This window comes from Megascapheus bottae, chromosome 6 (assembly GCF_031878675.1).
Source record: "Megascapheus bottae isolate mThoBot1 chromosome 6, mThoBot2.hap1, whole genome shotgun sequence".
NCBI lineage: Eukaryota > Metazoa > Chordata > Mammalia > Rodentia > Geomyidae > Megascapheus > Megascapheus bottae.
In genome coordinates, this window is record NC_143514.1 from 24,548,308 (window position 1) to 24,562,763 (window position 14,456).

Genomic DNA, 14,456 nt, shown 5'->3' on the forward strand with positions numbered 1-14,456 from the left:
GTTCGGACTTGGCTTCTATTTTCCGTTTGCGCTTTGCTGCACGGACAAATGCATACAAATGCATTTAGGAGCCCACAGGACAAGGCGTGGAAAGGTCTCCCCCACCGCACAAACGTAAGTAGCCCACCCGCCCGGGGCCGGGAAGCCCCACCGCGCACCTCGCCCCCCGCGCGCCCCCGGATCCACCACCTGGGTTGGGGATGCCCTTCTTGGCACTTTGTTTTTGCTGGTGCTGGGAAGCGGCATGCTGCCCAGGCATCCTCCCGGTCTCCTCGAGGGCTCAACCACGGTGTTGGAAGCCTGCTGCCAGCGGCTCGCAGACAGTTTATGCTGAAGCGACCCCGCGGCTCGGGAGGAAAGCTGGTCCCGGCACGCATCCCCACGCCCTCGGCCACGGCTCCCCCAGACCCGCAGGGGCTCCAGCGCCCACAGATGCAGCGCCCGCCGCCCCTTCGCCCCGCGGGGCCCTGGCTGGAGGCCTGCTTGCCCGAGGCGCTCTCAGGACGCAGAGCCTGGCGGTGTGGCTGGGGCGCCCGTGGTATCCGCGCCGTGGGGCGCGGGCGCGTGGGGAGCCAGTGGGCGGGTGGCGGGGGTGCACCGGGGAGGGGCTGTGCGCGGGGGCTCACAGGCGATCGCCTCTTGGGGGGAGTCCCCCACCCGTGCCGCCCCTCTGGACCTGTGACTTGTCACCACTAGCTGATCAACGTAGCGGTCCGCGGCGAGGGCGGGCGCGCGCAGCGGGGTGGGCGGGCCCGGTGGGCCCCTCACTCGGCCCTTTGGCACTGGGTCTGCCTCCACCCATTTACTCCAGAACGAGCTGGGATGCGGGGCGCGGGCTGTCTGTCCTGGGCGCCCGCCCCTCTAAGCACACACTTTAGGAAGAGGTCAAGGGGTTACCCGGGCTTGCTTCTGGCCCTGGGGGCCAAGAAGGGGAGTGCGCAGCTGCGGTGATGTCTCCCGGGGAAGGGGGGGAGAAGGTGGGCGGAGGGCGGGCCGAGCGGAATGACCGCCCTGCGGCGGTGTTTGTGTGCACACGTGCTTGGCCGCCGCGTGCCGCCGGCCGGCCGGGGCCGGGCTCGCTCCCCGCCGCCCTGGACAGCGAGGCGGGTTCCCGCGCACCCGGCCCCGGAAAGGGTCAGCAAAGTTCGCTCCGGTAACTTTTGGACCCCGCTGTTTACAACCTGCTGCTGAGGGCCTGGGAGCCTCCGCGCCAGAAGCTCTGCTGATCACTTTCCCCCATACTTTGCACCGGGTTCTTAGGCAAGAGAATTTCTCTCCTCCCCTCCCCCTCCTCCCCTTCCTCTTCCTTTTCCGCCTCTTCTTCCTCTTCTGCCTCCTCCTCTTCCTCCTCCTCTCCCTTTCCCCCCTCTCCCCTTCCCCCTCCTCCCTTTCCTCCCTCTCCCCTCCCCCCGCCTCCTCCTCCTCCTCCTCCTCTTCTTGCTCTCCTCCCCCTCTTCCTCCTCCTCCCCTTCTTCCTCCTCTTCCTTCTCTTCTTCCTCCTCCCCCCTTCTTCCTCCTCCTCTCCCCTTCCTCCTCCCTTTCCTCCCCCTCGTCCTCCTCTTCTTCCTCCCCTTCCTCCTCCTCCCCTTCCTCCTCTTCCTCCTCCTCTCCCACCTCTCCCTCCTCTTCCTTCTCCTCCTTATCTTCCTCCTCCTCCCCCTCCTCCTCCCTTTCCTCCCCTCCTCTTCCTCCCTCTTCTCCCCCTCCTCCCCTTCCTCCTTTTCCTCCCACATCTCTCCCTCTTCCCCCTCATTCCCCTCTTCCTCCCCCTTCCTCCTCTTCCCTTTCCTCCTCTCCTTCCTCCTCCCCCTCTTCCTTCATCTCCCCACTCCTCCTCTCCCCTTCCTCCTCCTCCCTTTCCTCCTCCCCCTCTTCCTCCCTCTCCTCCCCATCCTCCCCCAGACTCCCTCCTCCCTCTCCCCCTTTCCCCCTCATTCTCCTCTTCCTCCTCCTAACCGGTCTCCTCATCTTCCTCCTCTACCTCCCCTTCCTCCTTCTGATAAAGTCCTACATGGGGATGTCCAGGACAGCAAGATGGGCGTGTGCACGTTGTCTCTAGTTCCTGAAAGCTCAGAGCCACCGGGAGGAGTGCTGATACCATTCTCTTTCCTCTGCAGCCTCAGCCTCTGGTCCCCAGGAGCTGGCCTTGCTGCGGGCCCACTGCCGCAGTGGCTGTCCCCTGGTCACTGCTTCAGGCAGTCACTCTCATCGCTGACCAATTCCCTTTGGTAGCTGTGACTGACCTCGTGGTTTCATCCCTGTAGATCTTCTGCTCCTGGCCTCTGTCTTGTCTGGTTTACACTTCTCTTCCAGACGTTCCCAGCAAAGGCCCTGCATACATTCTTGGGTAGTTTGGGGTTTGTAAATTGGGTCCAGATGATTGGGGGTAGGGAAGCAGAGAAACTTAATAGGAAGGATTATTCCGGAGGGACGTCTAAGGAAAAATTACATCCAGTGGGTGGGGAAGATCAATAACAACAATGATAGTAACAAAACTCTTGGGAGAGTGTTGCATTGGACAGGCTCCTGGGGAAGGTGCTGCCCCGAATTCCTCAGGGGGCTCCCCACTGGGGACCTGCCAGCACTTGGATGTCTCATGCTACCCAGCTTGTTCCCTGGCAGGAGCCAGTGGGGACAGGCTGCAGAGAATTAAGTCATTCATAACCACTTCAGATTGCAGGAATTCGGCTCCAACCACACACATGCAGAGGAGAGGAAAGGTAGTGTGTTCTTCGGCATATACATTATTTCTTGAAAAAGACACAATTCACATAAACATCTTGCAGTCCTTTCGTTTTCAAACAAATGTCACCAACCTTAGTAAAGAGATTTGGGAGAAGCTGCTGATTAGCTAATGATGGTGCCAAGCTCCGGAGGAAACTCTGGGAGGTTTCCCTTTTCACCATCTTTTTTTTTTGTTTTTTTTTTTTGCGGTGACATTGTGGAAGAGCAGGGACAGCTTTTTTAAATCATAGTTGTGATTATTTACCCCCCCAAAACATTGATAGTCTGAAAATAGATCTTTACAGACATTTTCTTTCACAGGGTTGCATTTAGATGGGTTTCCTAATGTGACTTTATGGCATTAATAAAAGAAAATCTCAAAAGTTAGAAATACTGATTTAACATGTCATTTGAAATTCCCAAGTAGATTATTGTGGTAGTTCAAAGGTTTCTATTAATAGCAGCAACCAAAACAATTGCAAATATAAGATCTTCCCAGGTGACGTTGGTTCGAACACACATGGTAAAGGAAAGGTAGCTGCAGCTTGCTTGACCTATAGAGAGAAACAGGCACAACCTCAGACGCATTCAGACCATGGCTTATCTTGAGATACTCATCAAATAGTGACAACGTTTTACTTCCTGAAGCATCCATCCAACTTTATCCCATTTACTATGGAGAGCACTTTTGCCCCAGTTGTGTTGGGAGAACAGACAATTTACCATTGCTGGATCTTAGTTGTTAGTAAAGAACGGAATCTGTAAAGTGTCACAGCTGAGAAACTTCTGATATATAAAAAATCTAATGTGTTGGATATTGACTGCATTGTGTTCATATATCACGTGTGTGGTTATCTCACACATTCTATTGGCTGAAGAGAGTAACAACAACTCATAAAAAAGTTCTCTAATCTCAATATTTTACAAGTCAAAACAGTGCTTTATGTATTCTAACTAGAATATAAATATAAACACTGTTCTGTTTTTCTCTGCTTGATCCACATATGCAATCTATAATTAGAACTATTTAGTTAAAGGTCATACATCCTGGATAATACTCATTTCCATTTGTGTGTGTGTTGGTTCTGGGGCTTGAACTCAGAACCTGGGTGCTGTTCCTGAGTGGTGGTGTGTTTTGTTTTTTTTGGGGGGGGTTGCTGTTTATTTATTTATTTTTATTGTCAGGTTAATGTATAAATGGGTTACAGTTGCATTCACTAGGTAGTAGGTGCATTACTTCTCAGCATCGATACCCCTGCCCATGCTTTTGTCCCCATTTACCTCCCCTAAATCCCTCCCAGTCATCTTATTTTCCTCCTTCCCTTTCCTATTTCAAATGAACAAATAAACATACATACAATATACCAGGTAACAAAGTCAGATACTGTAACAATATGAGATTAATCACAAGGGTAAAAAAAGAGAAGAGAAATAATACAGTACATTAAGAACAACAATCACACAAGATAAAGCTCTTGTTTCCATACCCTTTCACTTAGTCTCATCCTATTTTTTTTTCTTAACACTAGCACTCTAACACTGGCCACAGTTCTACTTCTGGCTTTCTGGGGGAGTTAATTGGAGACAAGAATCTCAGACGTTCATACCCATGCTGGCTTTGAACCTTGACCCTCAGTTTTCCACAGTCTAAGTAGCTAGAATTACAGGCATAAGCCTGTAACCTTTGCCAATTGTATAAGTAGTTATTTACAAAGTAACATTTGGGAACCATTAATTTAAATACATGACGCCATGTATGGAATTGTTTGGTGATTTTCATTAATATGTATGATTCAACTTCTTCCCCATATCAGCTGAAATTTTTGTAGCAATTCAATTGATTCATTTGTAAAGTCAGTAGTAGTTATTAAATATTCTATGGAAAAGAGGAACCATAATCAAGACTATTTAAATACAAGTTAAATTTGTGCTTCAGTTTATTGAGAATAGTTTTCTCAGTAGCAATTCCAAATATTAGTTGAAAAAGGTAATTCTTATCAGCAATACATAGACAATATTCCATTGCTACTACTTGTTCATGAGCTTAATAAAAAGAATGCATAATTTCCACTGAGGCTCTGAAATCACTCCTTAAATCATTGCATTTTTATGGAAATATATGTGTAGAGTCTTTGGGTTACAATAAAAAATAGAATCAGTGGTTAAAATTAGCAAATGTTAGTTAAGGAAGCATCAGCAAGCTGTCACCACTTTCTCCAAAATTATCTCTGTGAGTTTCATTTGGGAGGTAGACATAGCCAAGTATGAAAAACATTTAATAAAATTGAACAAAAGTTGATTTTGCTAAAACATTATAGCTGGGTGCCAGTGGCTCCTAGTTCCTCTGGAGACTGAGATCGGAGGATCACAATTTGAAGCCGGCCTGGGCAGGAAAATCCATTGGACTCCTATGGCTAATAAACTACTAAGAAAAAGCCAGAAGTGTGTGCTGTGGCTCAAGAGTGCTAGCCTTGAGCACAAAGAGGCCCAGGGACAGTACCCAGACTCTCCTGAGTTCAGGCCCCAGGAATGTCAAAAGTTACAAAACACTGTTGATTAGCTAGTAAATGTGAACGTGTGTGCACACATGCATGTGTGCATGTGAGCATGCATGCGCATATGTGGATCAGTGCAGGAATTTTAAGTCAGGGCTACATCTGGATCTCAGACCTCTTCATATCTTGGATTATAGATAGGATCCACTGACACTCACCTTGAATAAAAGCTTTTATTTATAGTGATTGAGCCTTCTGTTTGCAATGAATAATCAAAATGTTCATTGTTGACACCCACAAGCTATTTGCTATTTTCAAAACAAAATAAAATCAAGACCATTCATAGAAATGCCTGATTTCATCATCTAATAATCACTACAGTTAAGTAACTAATTCATATTGAGTATAATTTCAATTACTTAACATGAAATCTCCTGTATAGTAACTTGACAGAATATATAACAATAATAATCATATCATCCATACTAGTTCTCTTCTTTATTGAATTCTTTATGTATCAAGTGCTATTTTATGTACTTTTTCAGTTAATCTTTCTTAAACTATTTTTCTTTTTGTGATAATGTCTTGCTTTGTAGCCTAGGTTGGCCTTGAGCTTGTATTCTTCCTTTCTTAGTCTCTCAAGTGCTAGTGCAGTTAATCTTCTAAAAATAAACCAAACAAAACTTTATGAAGTAGGTTTAGCATATGAAGAATGTGAAGCAATAGAAAGGTAAAAAATGTGTTCGTGTCACACAGTAAATGGCAAAACTGGCTCTTGGAACCCTTGCTTTTAACCATTCTAACTAAAATAATAGTTCTTTATCTTGCTTTAGACTTTACTTCACGGTGTCATATGGCATATATGTTCAAACATCCTTTTCTTCTCTTTCCTTAGGAAACTATTTCTACATTTTATTGTACTATGTGTGGTTTGGATTGCTGTTCATGCACAAGAAAAAGGTAAGAAGATTACCTTCTGACTTACTTGTTTGTAAAATGTTTGTTTGCTGACAGCACAAGAAATGACTTTCAGATCATCATAACCATAAAGCCACCATTAAACAATAATTTAAAAACATCCTGCATAGTGTAATGAGAATGGAAGGATGAAGAAATCAACTTTGGAACCGCACAGTTCCTCATGCCTGTAGTCCTAACTACTCAAGAGGCTGAGATCTAAGGATCAAGGTTCTAAGCCAGCCCAGGCACAAAAGGACCTGAGACTCATCTCCAATTAGCCTCTAGAAAATTGGAAGTGGGTCTTGGCTCAAGGGTAGGGCAGTAGCCTTAAGCTGAAGAGCTCAGGGACAGGGCCCAGGCCGAGTTCAAGACCCATGACCCACCAAAAAAAAAAAATCAACTTTGAGGAAAAATATGACCTTTAAGAAGTTGTTCAGATTTTCCATCTGTGAAATTGCTTACATTTTTTTTTTAGCAAATTGTATAAAAGGGAAGTTTTGTACAATAAAAAGGCTTTGCTTGTGACTTCATTTTAAGTGGGAGTTGTTGGGGGTGGCAAACTGTGACTCAATTACCTTTGCACTTCTTGAAACAACACAGACACATAATACTTGTTCCCTCTAGGTCTGCATCATTAGGAAACAAAATCTACATATTAGTGGGCTACTGGGCTTGGGATTTATTTACTTCAAATGAAGAGTTCTAGAAAATATTACTTTGTTTTTTGCTTATTGGCTTGTTGCTCTGGTAATATGATGATAGGGTTTCACAAGTGTGTGTACTCTACTTTATTCATTTATTAAACGACACTTTATCTGTTGTCCAAGTAATATCCTAACTACCAGTGCCTGAGGTATAAATATCATTATGTCCCTGGGCTCAAAGTGAAAAGAGTGGCTTTGTCAAAGATTAACAAAATATACAAGACTCAGAATCTTGATTTTATCTAATCCTGAAAGCTTCTACCCAATTACATCTTTTGGTTTTAACCTTTGGATTCCTTAATGATACATTTAAAATTTCTATTGACATTCTATTGTGTTCCCCTACTATATGTCAATTTAACTTTTAGTTCAATAGTCATACTATGAAGAATTCTAAACCTTTGAAAAGTATTTTCTTCAAAAGTCATCATAGCAAACCCCAAATTCAATCCTCATGACAGAGAGAGAGACAAACACACACACATACACATGCACACACGCACGCACGCACGCACGCGCGCGCACACATACACGCACACACCCCCCAAAATGTCATCATAGTATTCCAACATTTATTTTTTTTAAATGTACTCCTAGGAGTTAAATTTCCTCTGCTTCTTTGCATACTTCCTACAACGTTGATTTCTCTCACCAGTTAGATCTTGTTAGGTTGACTCCTTGTTCATGGTCTATTTCCTTACTTGTGTGGAATGTCATCCAGTTGCATCCCCAGAATATATGCCACTTAGCTGGTATCTTAACACTATTGCATTTCTGAGATTATGGTTATGTTATCTTTTTACTTAAGAGTAGTTTAAGTGAGCATTTTAATCAGTAAATCTTTTCTCTTCAAAACCTTAAAGGCTATATTCATCTTTGGTCTTATAGGTTTCAGAGCTATTGTTAACCAATCTGATACTATAAATTTTGATAATTTATCTACTACCTTTTTATTCCTTTCTTGAAGACTATTGTTGATGCTTTGAAATTTCTAATAATGTATCTTGGCAAAACTTTTCTAATTTATTATATTGAAAGACATTTTCGGTGTGGAAAATTATCTTCAATTTTTTGAGAATTTTTCTTTCTTCCCTTCCCTCCCCTCCCCTCCACTTCCCTCTTCTCTCCTTCCCTTCCCTTCTTTTTGTGAGTCCTGGGGCTTGAAATCAGGGCATGAGCACTGTCCCTGAGCTTCTTTTGCTCAAGGGTAGCAGTCTACCACTTGAGCCACAGTGCTACTTCAAGCCTTTTCTCTTTATGTGGCACCAAGGAATTGAACCCAGGGCTTCATGCATGCGAGACAAGCACTCTACCTCTGATCCACATTCCCAGTCGTATTTTTTTCTTTTTGATATATTTATTTTGTCTTCATGAATTTCTGTTAGGTTTTGGATCCTCAAAATTGAGCCCTCCTTCTTTTTTGTTCTATGATTTTATTTTCTCTTTTGGTTTTCACATGAGGTTTTCATTAATTACTATTCTAAGTATTTGCATTTAAAAAAAGTTTTGGATCTATTTAAAGGTTTTAACAGCCTTCTCATTTAGTTTCTTTTTCTTTCTAAAAATAGCATGCTGTACTTATTTCTTTGATAAAATACCTGTTCATACTTCTCAAAAGACAAGAATAATAATTCTGATTTTTTTTATTCTTCTGCTTCTTACCCTGTCTTTGTGTCTTTTGTGTGGGGGGAGGGGCATTGTGGGGCTTGAGCTCTGGGCCTGGGCACTATCCCTGAGCTCTTTAGCTCAAGGCTACCTCCCTACTCCTTGAGCCACAGTGCCACTTTGCCACTTCAGGTTTCCTAGTGATTAATTGGAGATAAGAGTCTCAGAGTCTCTAGTGCCCAGGCTGGCTTTGAATTGAGATCCTCAGATCTCAGCCTCCTGGTTAGTTGAGATTACAGGCATGAGCCGCCACACCCGGCTTATTTGTGTCTTCTAAATCTTATTCACTTTGATCTGATCTTCATGTTGCAGATATTCTTTGTCACTCAAAAGTAAGAGAGTAAATATATGCTTGAAAACTACATGTGTAGGATTCATAACTGTGCTGTATCACAGAGAGGGGAATGGGGGTAGAAACTTGGCTCCCTATCAGGTTGTGGAACCACAATGTACGGGACTATAGAGTTCTCTACAGAAGAATCTTCTAATACCTTGTTTCTAGAACAAATTACTGGCCATCACTATTACTGGAATTATGTGATATAAACAGGTTCTGGGGTAATGGAGGTTTTATTCCAATTTAATATGTAGATTTTAGCTGAATCTCTTATTTTCTATATGGTGCTTCATCTTCCACATGATTGGTCAGTTGTTTCTATATAATTGGCTTGTATAGACTCTTAATATGGTTGAAAATCCTCTACTACAGATTTTTAATTCTCCCTTCAAATTGTTTACATTCCCCAAATAGAAGCCCTGCATCTCACTTGTGAATTCAGTGACTTTGTCCCTTTCTTTCCTGAGCCTTTAAAAGGATTTTTTTCCCATGAGCTGACTCACTTGTCTCTGTAAAACCTTAGTGTCCTTAGTGTTCAGTTGTTTTCAGCTCTGCTAATTCATGTGCATTTCAGTTTTCAAAAATGTGTGGATATCTTTTGTCTCCTACTGTCTCTTCTATACATTTACTTGTAGTTTTAAGCCATCCTTCCACAAGTATGTGCCCTTAATTGTCCTGTTTGAGAATATTACTCAATGAGATATTGATCCAGCTTGCCACCTGCTTTACAATGAATGATACCACAAAAGATTCATCATTTTCTCCATGATAATATTCTTGGACTTGTAAAAAACATACATGCCAAAATCTATGTGTTGTATAATCATTTCAAAGAAGAATGTTTCCTGTGCAAATTCATTCAAAACATGTTTATTGCTAGCTGAAAGGCAGTAATTCCAAGTATTGTCTTCCAAATTCTGTATCAGCCACTTAGTCACATTTTTACACAGAGCTTAAAGCTTTATTTCTCACATTATAAATAAGGTCTATTTATCTGTTTATGTAGAATAAATTTATTATGTGTGTTATTTAAAAAATCTTTACCGTATGAATTTTGGCAAATGGTGCTTAAGTACATATGTTCTGAAGCCAGAAGCCTGGTCTTATGTCTACTTAGAAGCTATGTGGATTTAGGCCAATTCTTAACAACTCTAAAGCAAAGAAAATAATAATACTCCTGCCCGGTGTGTGGCTCACGCCTGTAATCCTAGCTACTCAGGAGTCTGAGATCTGAGGATCAAGGTTCAAAGCCAGCCTGCACAAAAGTACCTGAAAGTCTTATCTCCAATTAACCTCTAGAAAATGGGAAGTCGGGCTTTGGAGGTAGCTTTGAGCTGAAGAGCTCAAGGACAACATCCAGGTCCAGGGGTAGGGCAGTAACCTTGAGCTGAAGAGCTCAGGGACAGTGCCCAGGCTGAGTTCCAGCCTCATGACCCCCCACAGAGACAATAATAATAATAATAATACTCCTTGTCCATGGTTTTGGGGTAGATAAAATGAGATATCATATGTAAAATATTTGGTACAGTGCTTATTCTATAATAAGTGTAAAATACACTTTACTACCAAGAACAGAAAATATTCCAGATCATTTTTCCCAGAGCACTGTGATAGTGAAAGTTTAAAAGGAAACAAAACAATTGATTTAAACCAGTTCTTTTAACTCAGAGAAGTGAAACCAGGAAATGAGGAAGCTCCATTAATCAGACCAAATGCCTAGAAAATGAATTTAGGGAAATCAATTTTGAAGACAACAATATGCTAAAAATATTTTTTTCCTTTCTACGACCAAAAATAATATAGCTTTGGAGACATTGCTTACCAAGGTATATAAAAGTATGAAATATTAAAACTTAAGTGTTTTCTATTAGTTTAGTTCTTTAGTAGTAAGAGTTAACATTGTTTGTTTTGCTCAAAATTATAGTACTTTTAAATCCTTTAAGTTACCAATTACTAAGAAATGAAAGCAATAGTCCTTAGATAATATTAACCTGTTGTCCAAAATTGTGATGGCTTTATTCTCTGTAGCTACTGACTCTCCTATAGTTGTTTTTGTTGTTGTTTTTGGTGGTGGTGGTGGTCTTAGGGACTGAACTTAGGGCATTGTGCTCATCAGATAGAAACTCTACCACTTGAATCATAACTCCAGTCTCTTTTTTTTTTAGTATTTTTGAAACAGAGTCTTGCTTTATGCCTAGGATGTTCTGAGCTTCATAGGTGAGATAATCAGTGATAGCTACCATCTCAACTACTGGTTGAGATTTAGTCACATGAATTTTTGTGCCCAGGCTAGACTGAATCCTTATATCTCTGCCTCCCAAATAGCTAGCTACCTCTTGACTGACCCATGTCTATTCTTTATAACAGACTATAGTTCTACATAAAGTCAATTATCTAGTCTTGTAGATAATGTCAAAATCTTAATGTAATTCATCATTTTGTCTCTTCTGAAGAAGCTTGTTTTCATTTTTCTCCTTTATCCTCCCTATCAAGTTTATTATATGTCATTCTCATTTTCCTTCCCCATCTTGCTTTGATTGCAGCATTTTTCCTTTTCTGATGGTACTAGGGTTTGAACTCACATCACTCAGTAATTACTTTACCCATCGAACCATGTCATTTCCAATGTTATGCTCTAGTTATTTTTCCCAGAACTAGCCTGGATCCTCATATTTATTCTTCCTGCACAGCTGTATTAAAAGGCCTATGCTATCATGTCCAGCTTTATTGGTTGATACAGAATTCTTTCTAACTTTTTAACTGAATTGGCTTCAAACTACAATCCTGTTGATTTCCTCCTTTTAAGCTGATAGGATTATAGGTCTGAGCAACATGTTCTGGCCTGTTTTAACTATTAGTAATAATAGTGATATTCTACAAGTTTAAAATGAAGGGCAAGTAACTTTGAATTTTTGTGTATATCTGAATGTGAGCCTTTGCAAGAAAAAAAACTAAGTTTATTATTAGGCCAGGAAAAAAACCCAGGTTTTAAGCTGGGTGCTAGTGGCTCATGCCTATAATTCTAGCTACTCAGTAGGCTGAGATTTGAGGATCACTGTTGGAAGCTAGCAAGAACAGGAGAGTTCAAGGAACTCTTATCTCCAGTTAACCATCAGAAAACCAGAGGTAGCATTGTGACTCAAGTGCCAGAGTGCTAGACTTGATAAATGAAGCTCAGGGACAGATCTCAGGTCCAGCATTCAGTGCTGGAAGGATAAAGAAAAGAATCCACTTCATTTTAGCATAGTAATAGCAATAACATAATAAAAGCATATAACAAAACAAACAAAACAATTACACTGACCACTTAAAGAAAAGGAGTAGCATTTAGTAGGTATGTGTCATACACCTTTGTAGCTATTTTGGTGGCAAGGCAAAAGAATCACTTAAAGCCAGGAGTTTGAGGTCAGTCAGGGAATAAGAAGTCCCACTATTTAAAAATATTTTTAAAAAATTAAAAGAAAGGGGGCCGGGAGTTTGACCTAGTGGTAGAGTACTTGCCTAGCATGCACGAAGACCCAGGTTCGATTCCTTGGTAGCACATGCATAGAAAAAAAGCTGGAAGTGGTGCTGAGGCTCAAGTGGTAGAGCTCTAGCCTTGAGAAAGTCCAAGGACAGGACTCAGGCCCTGAGCTAAAGCCCAAGACTGGCAAAAAAAAAAAAATTAAAAGAAAGAAGCACTTCAACTAAGTCTTGTAGGATGAATAAATATTGGCATGAAGGGGTACTTTTATTAGGTCTCTGAAAAAACTACATTAAAACATTTGATATATATCAGGTACCAGTGGATTACACCTGTAATCCTAGTTACTAAGGAGGCTGAGATCTGAGAATCACAGCTTGAAGCCAGCCTAATCAAGAAGGCCCATAAAAAGACTCATCTTTAACTGCCAAAATGGAGCTGTAGCTCAAGTGGGAGAGTGCTTTCCTTGAGCACAACAAGTTCAGGGATGATGTCCAGGCCTTGAGTTCAAGCCTGAGGAACAACAACAACAACAAAATTAATACAGTTTTTTATAACAACAAAACTGGCTTGGTTTGATATTAAAAAAAATAAGCAGAGGATACAGGAGCCGGGCCTATTGGTAGATTGCTTGCTCCAGCATGCACAAAGCCCTAGGTTTGATTGCTTGGTACCCACATTTGCAGAAAAAAAAAAACAACAAACTGGAAGTGGTGCTGTGACTCAAGTGGTAGAGTGCTAGCTTTGAGAAAGCCCAAGGGCAGTGTCCAGGCCCTGAGTTTAAGCCCCGGGACTGGCAAAATAAATAAATAAAAGATTTATAAAGAAAAAATAAGCAGAGAATGATCATGAGTGAGCAGGTATATCACAGAAGGGAAAAATGAGTTAGTGTTAATTTAAAGTAAGAGAATAGTTCTCAAGACTACCCTTTGTTTTATAACATTCTGAAGATTCATAGAACTCAAATGTGTTCTATTCATAGTTGTATGTTATAATAAAAGACACTGATTAAAGAAGTACAAGGAAGGGTGTGAAAGTAGACTATGGTATAAACATGTGTGGAGATGTAATATTGAAATCCTCTTACCATTGCATATCCACTAAAAGCTAATATTTTTTTTTAAAAAAGTATTCCAAGGAAGCTGAGCTTGTGCTTATCATCTCTGTTTCCTAGGAAGTCAAACCAAAAGAATGCTGAGTTCAAGAACAGCTCAGGCAAAGTTAGCAAGATCTTGTATCAGACAAAATACAAGCACAAAGTATAGGTCATGATTGAAATAGCTGAGTGTTTGCCTGGCATGCTCAAGGCCTTGGGTTCAAATCTCAATAAAGTTTGTTGTATTTTGTATTATATTTCGAAAGGAGAATAAAATCTGGTAGTGGCATTGTGGCTCAAGGTACTAGAGCACTAGCCATGAATGAAAAAGTTCAGGGAGAGCACTCAGGCTTTGAGTTCAAGCCCCCAGGCTGACAACGAATAAAAATAAATATAAATAAGAATAAAAAGAGAAAAGTAAATTGAGATGAAATGATAGGAGACAAAATGAGAAAGAGGAAGGAACTGAAGAGAGGAGTCATAGACATGGAAGCCTCTGGAAGCTCGGGGGAGGGTTGCGATGTGAGTTATCCTACAAAAGATTAGTCTGGCTACTTGTGTGATTGTGGTGCTCTTCACTGAAGCACTAAAGTAAGAAAAGCAAGGTTTGAAGAAAATATTCTGAGTTCGAAGTGGCTTTAGGACACCTAACCTTTACTGGATAAATTCAATAGGAAACTGGATATGCAAACCCTGGAAGGAAATGTATGAGTCAGAATATGTGGTTGTTGAAGTTATGGTTTGAATGAAGTCATTAGGCCTAGTGTTTATAGTCAAAATGAGCCAAGCGTTGTCTTGGTGACACCACAGTTTATTATACATTTGAGAAGGAATAGAGGAAGGAGTCAGCTCTGCTTTTAGGGAATATATGCATTCCTAAATCCACCGGGTTGAAAGATGGGTTCGGATCATGCTTTTCAACATCCCAATTGGGTGACCTTGGGCAAATAGTTTATAATGGTGACTTACTTTCATAATGGTCAGACAGGGGAAAATTCACAGGGTTTCTGTG

At 41.5% G+C, this 14,456-nt stretch overlaps 1 protein-coding gene across 1 annotated transcript in view; it reads left to right on the top strand.

Annotated features, from left to right (window-relative positions):
• Positions 1-950: 950 nt before the first annotated feature.
• Positions 951-14,456, top strand: part of Col24a1 (collagen type XXIV alpha 1 chain) — a 247,900-nt gene continuing 234,394 nt past the window's right edge. Inside the window, exons 1-3 of the mRNA XM_090333967.1 lie at positions 951-1,153; positions 2,118-2,228; positions 6,115-6,179. Of these exons, the coding sequence (XP_090190093.1) occupies positions 951-1,153; positions 2,118-2,228; positions 6,115-6,179 (379 nt within the window). The remainder of the gene's footprint in view (positions 1,154-2,117; positions 2,229-6,114; positions 6,180-14,456) is intronic.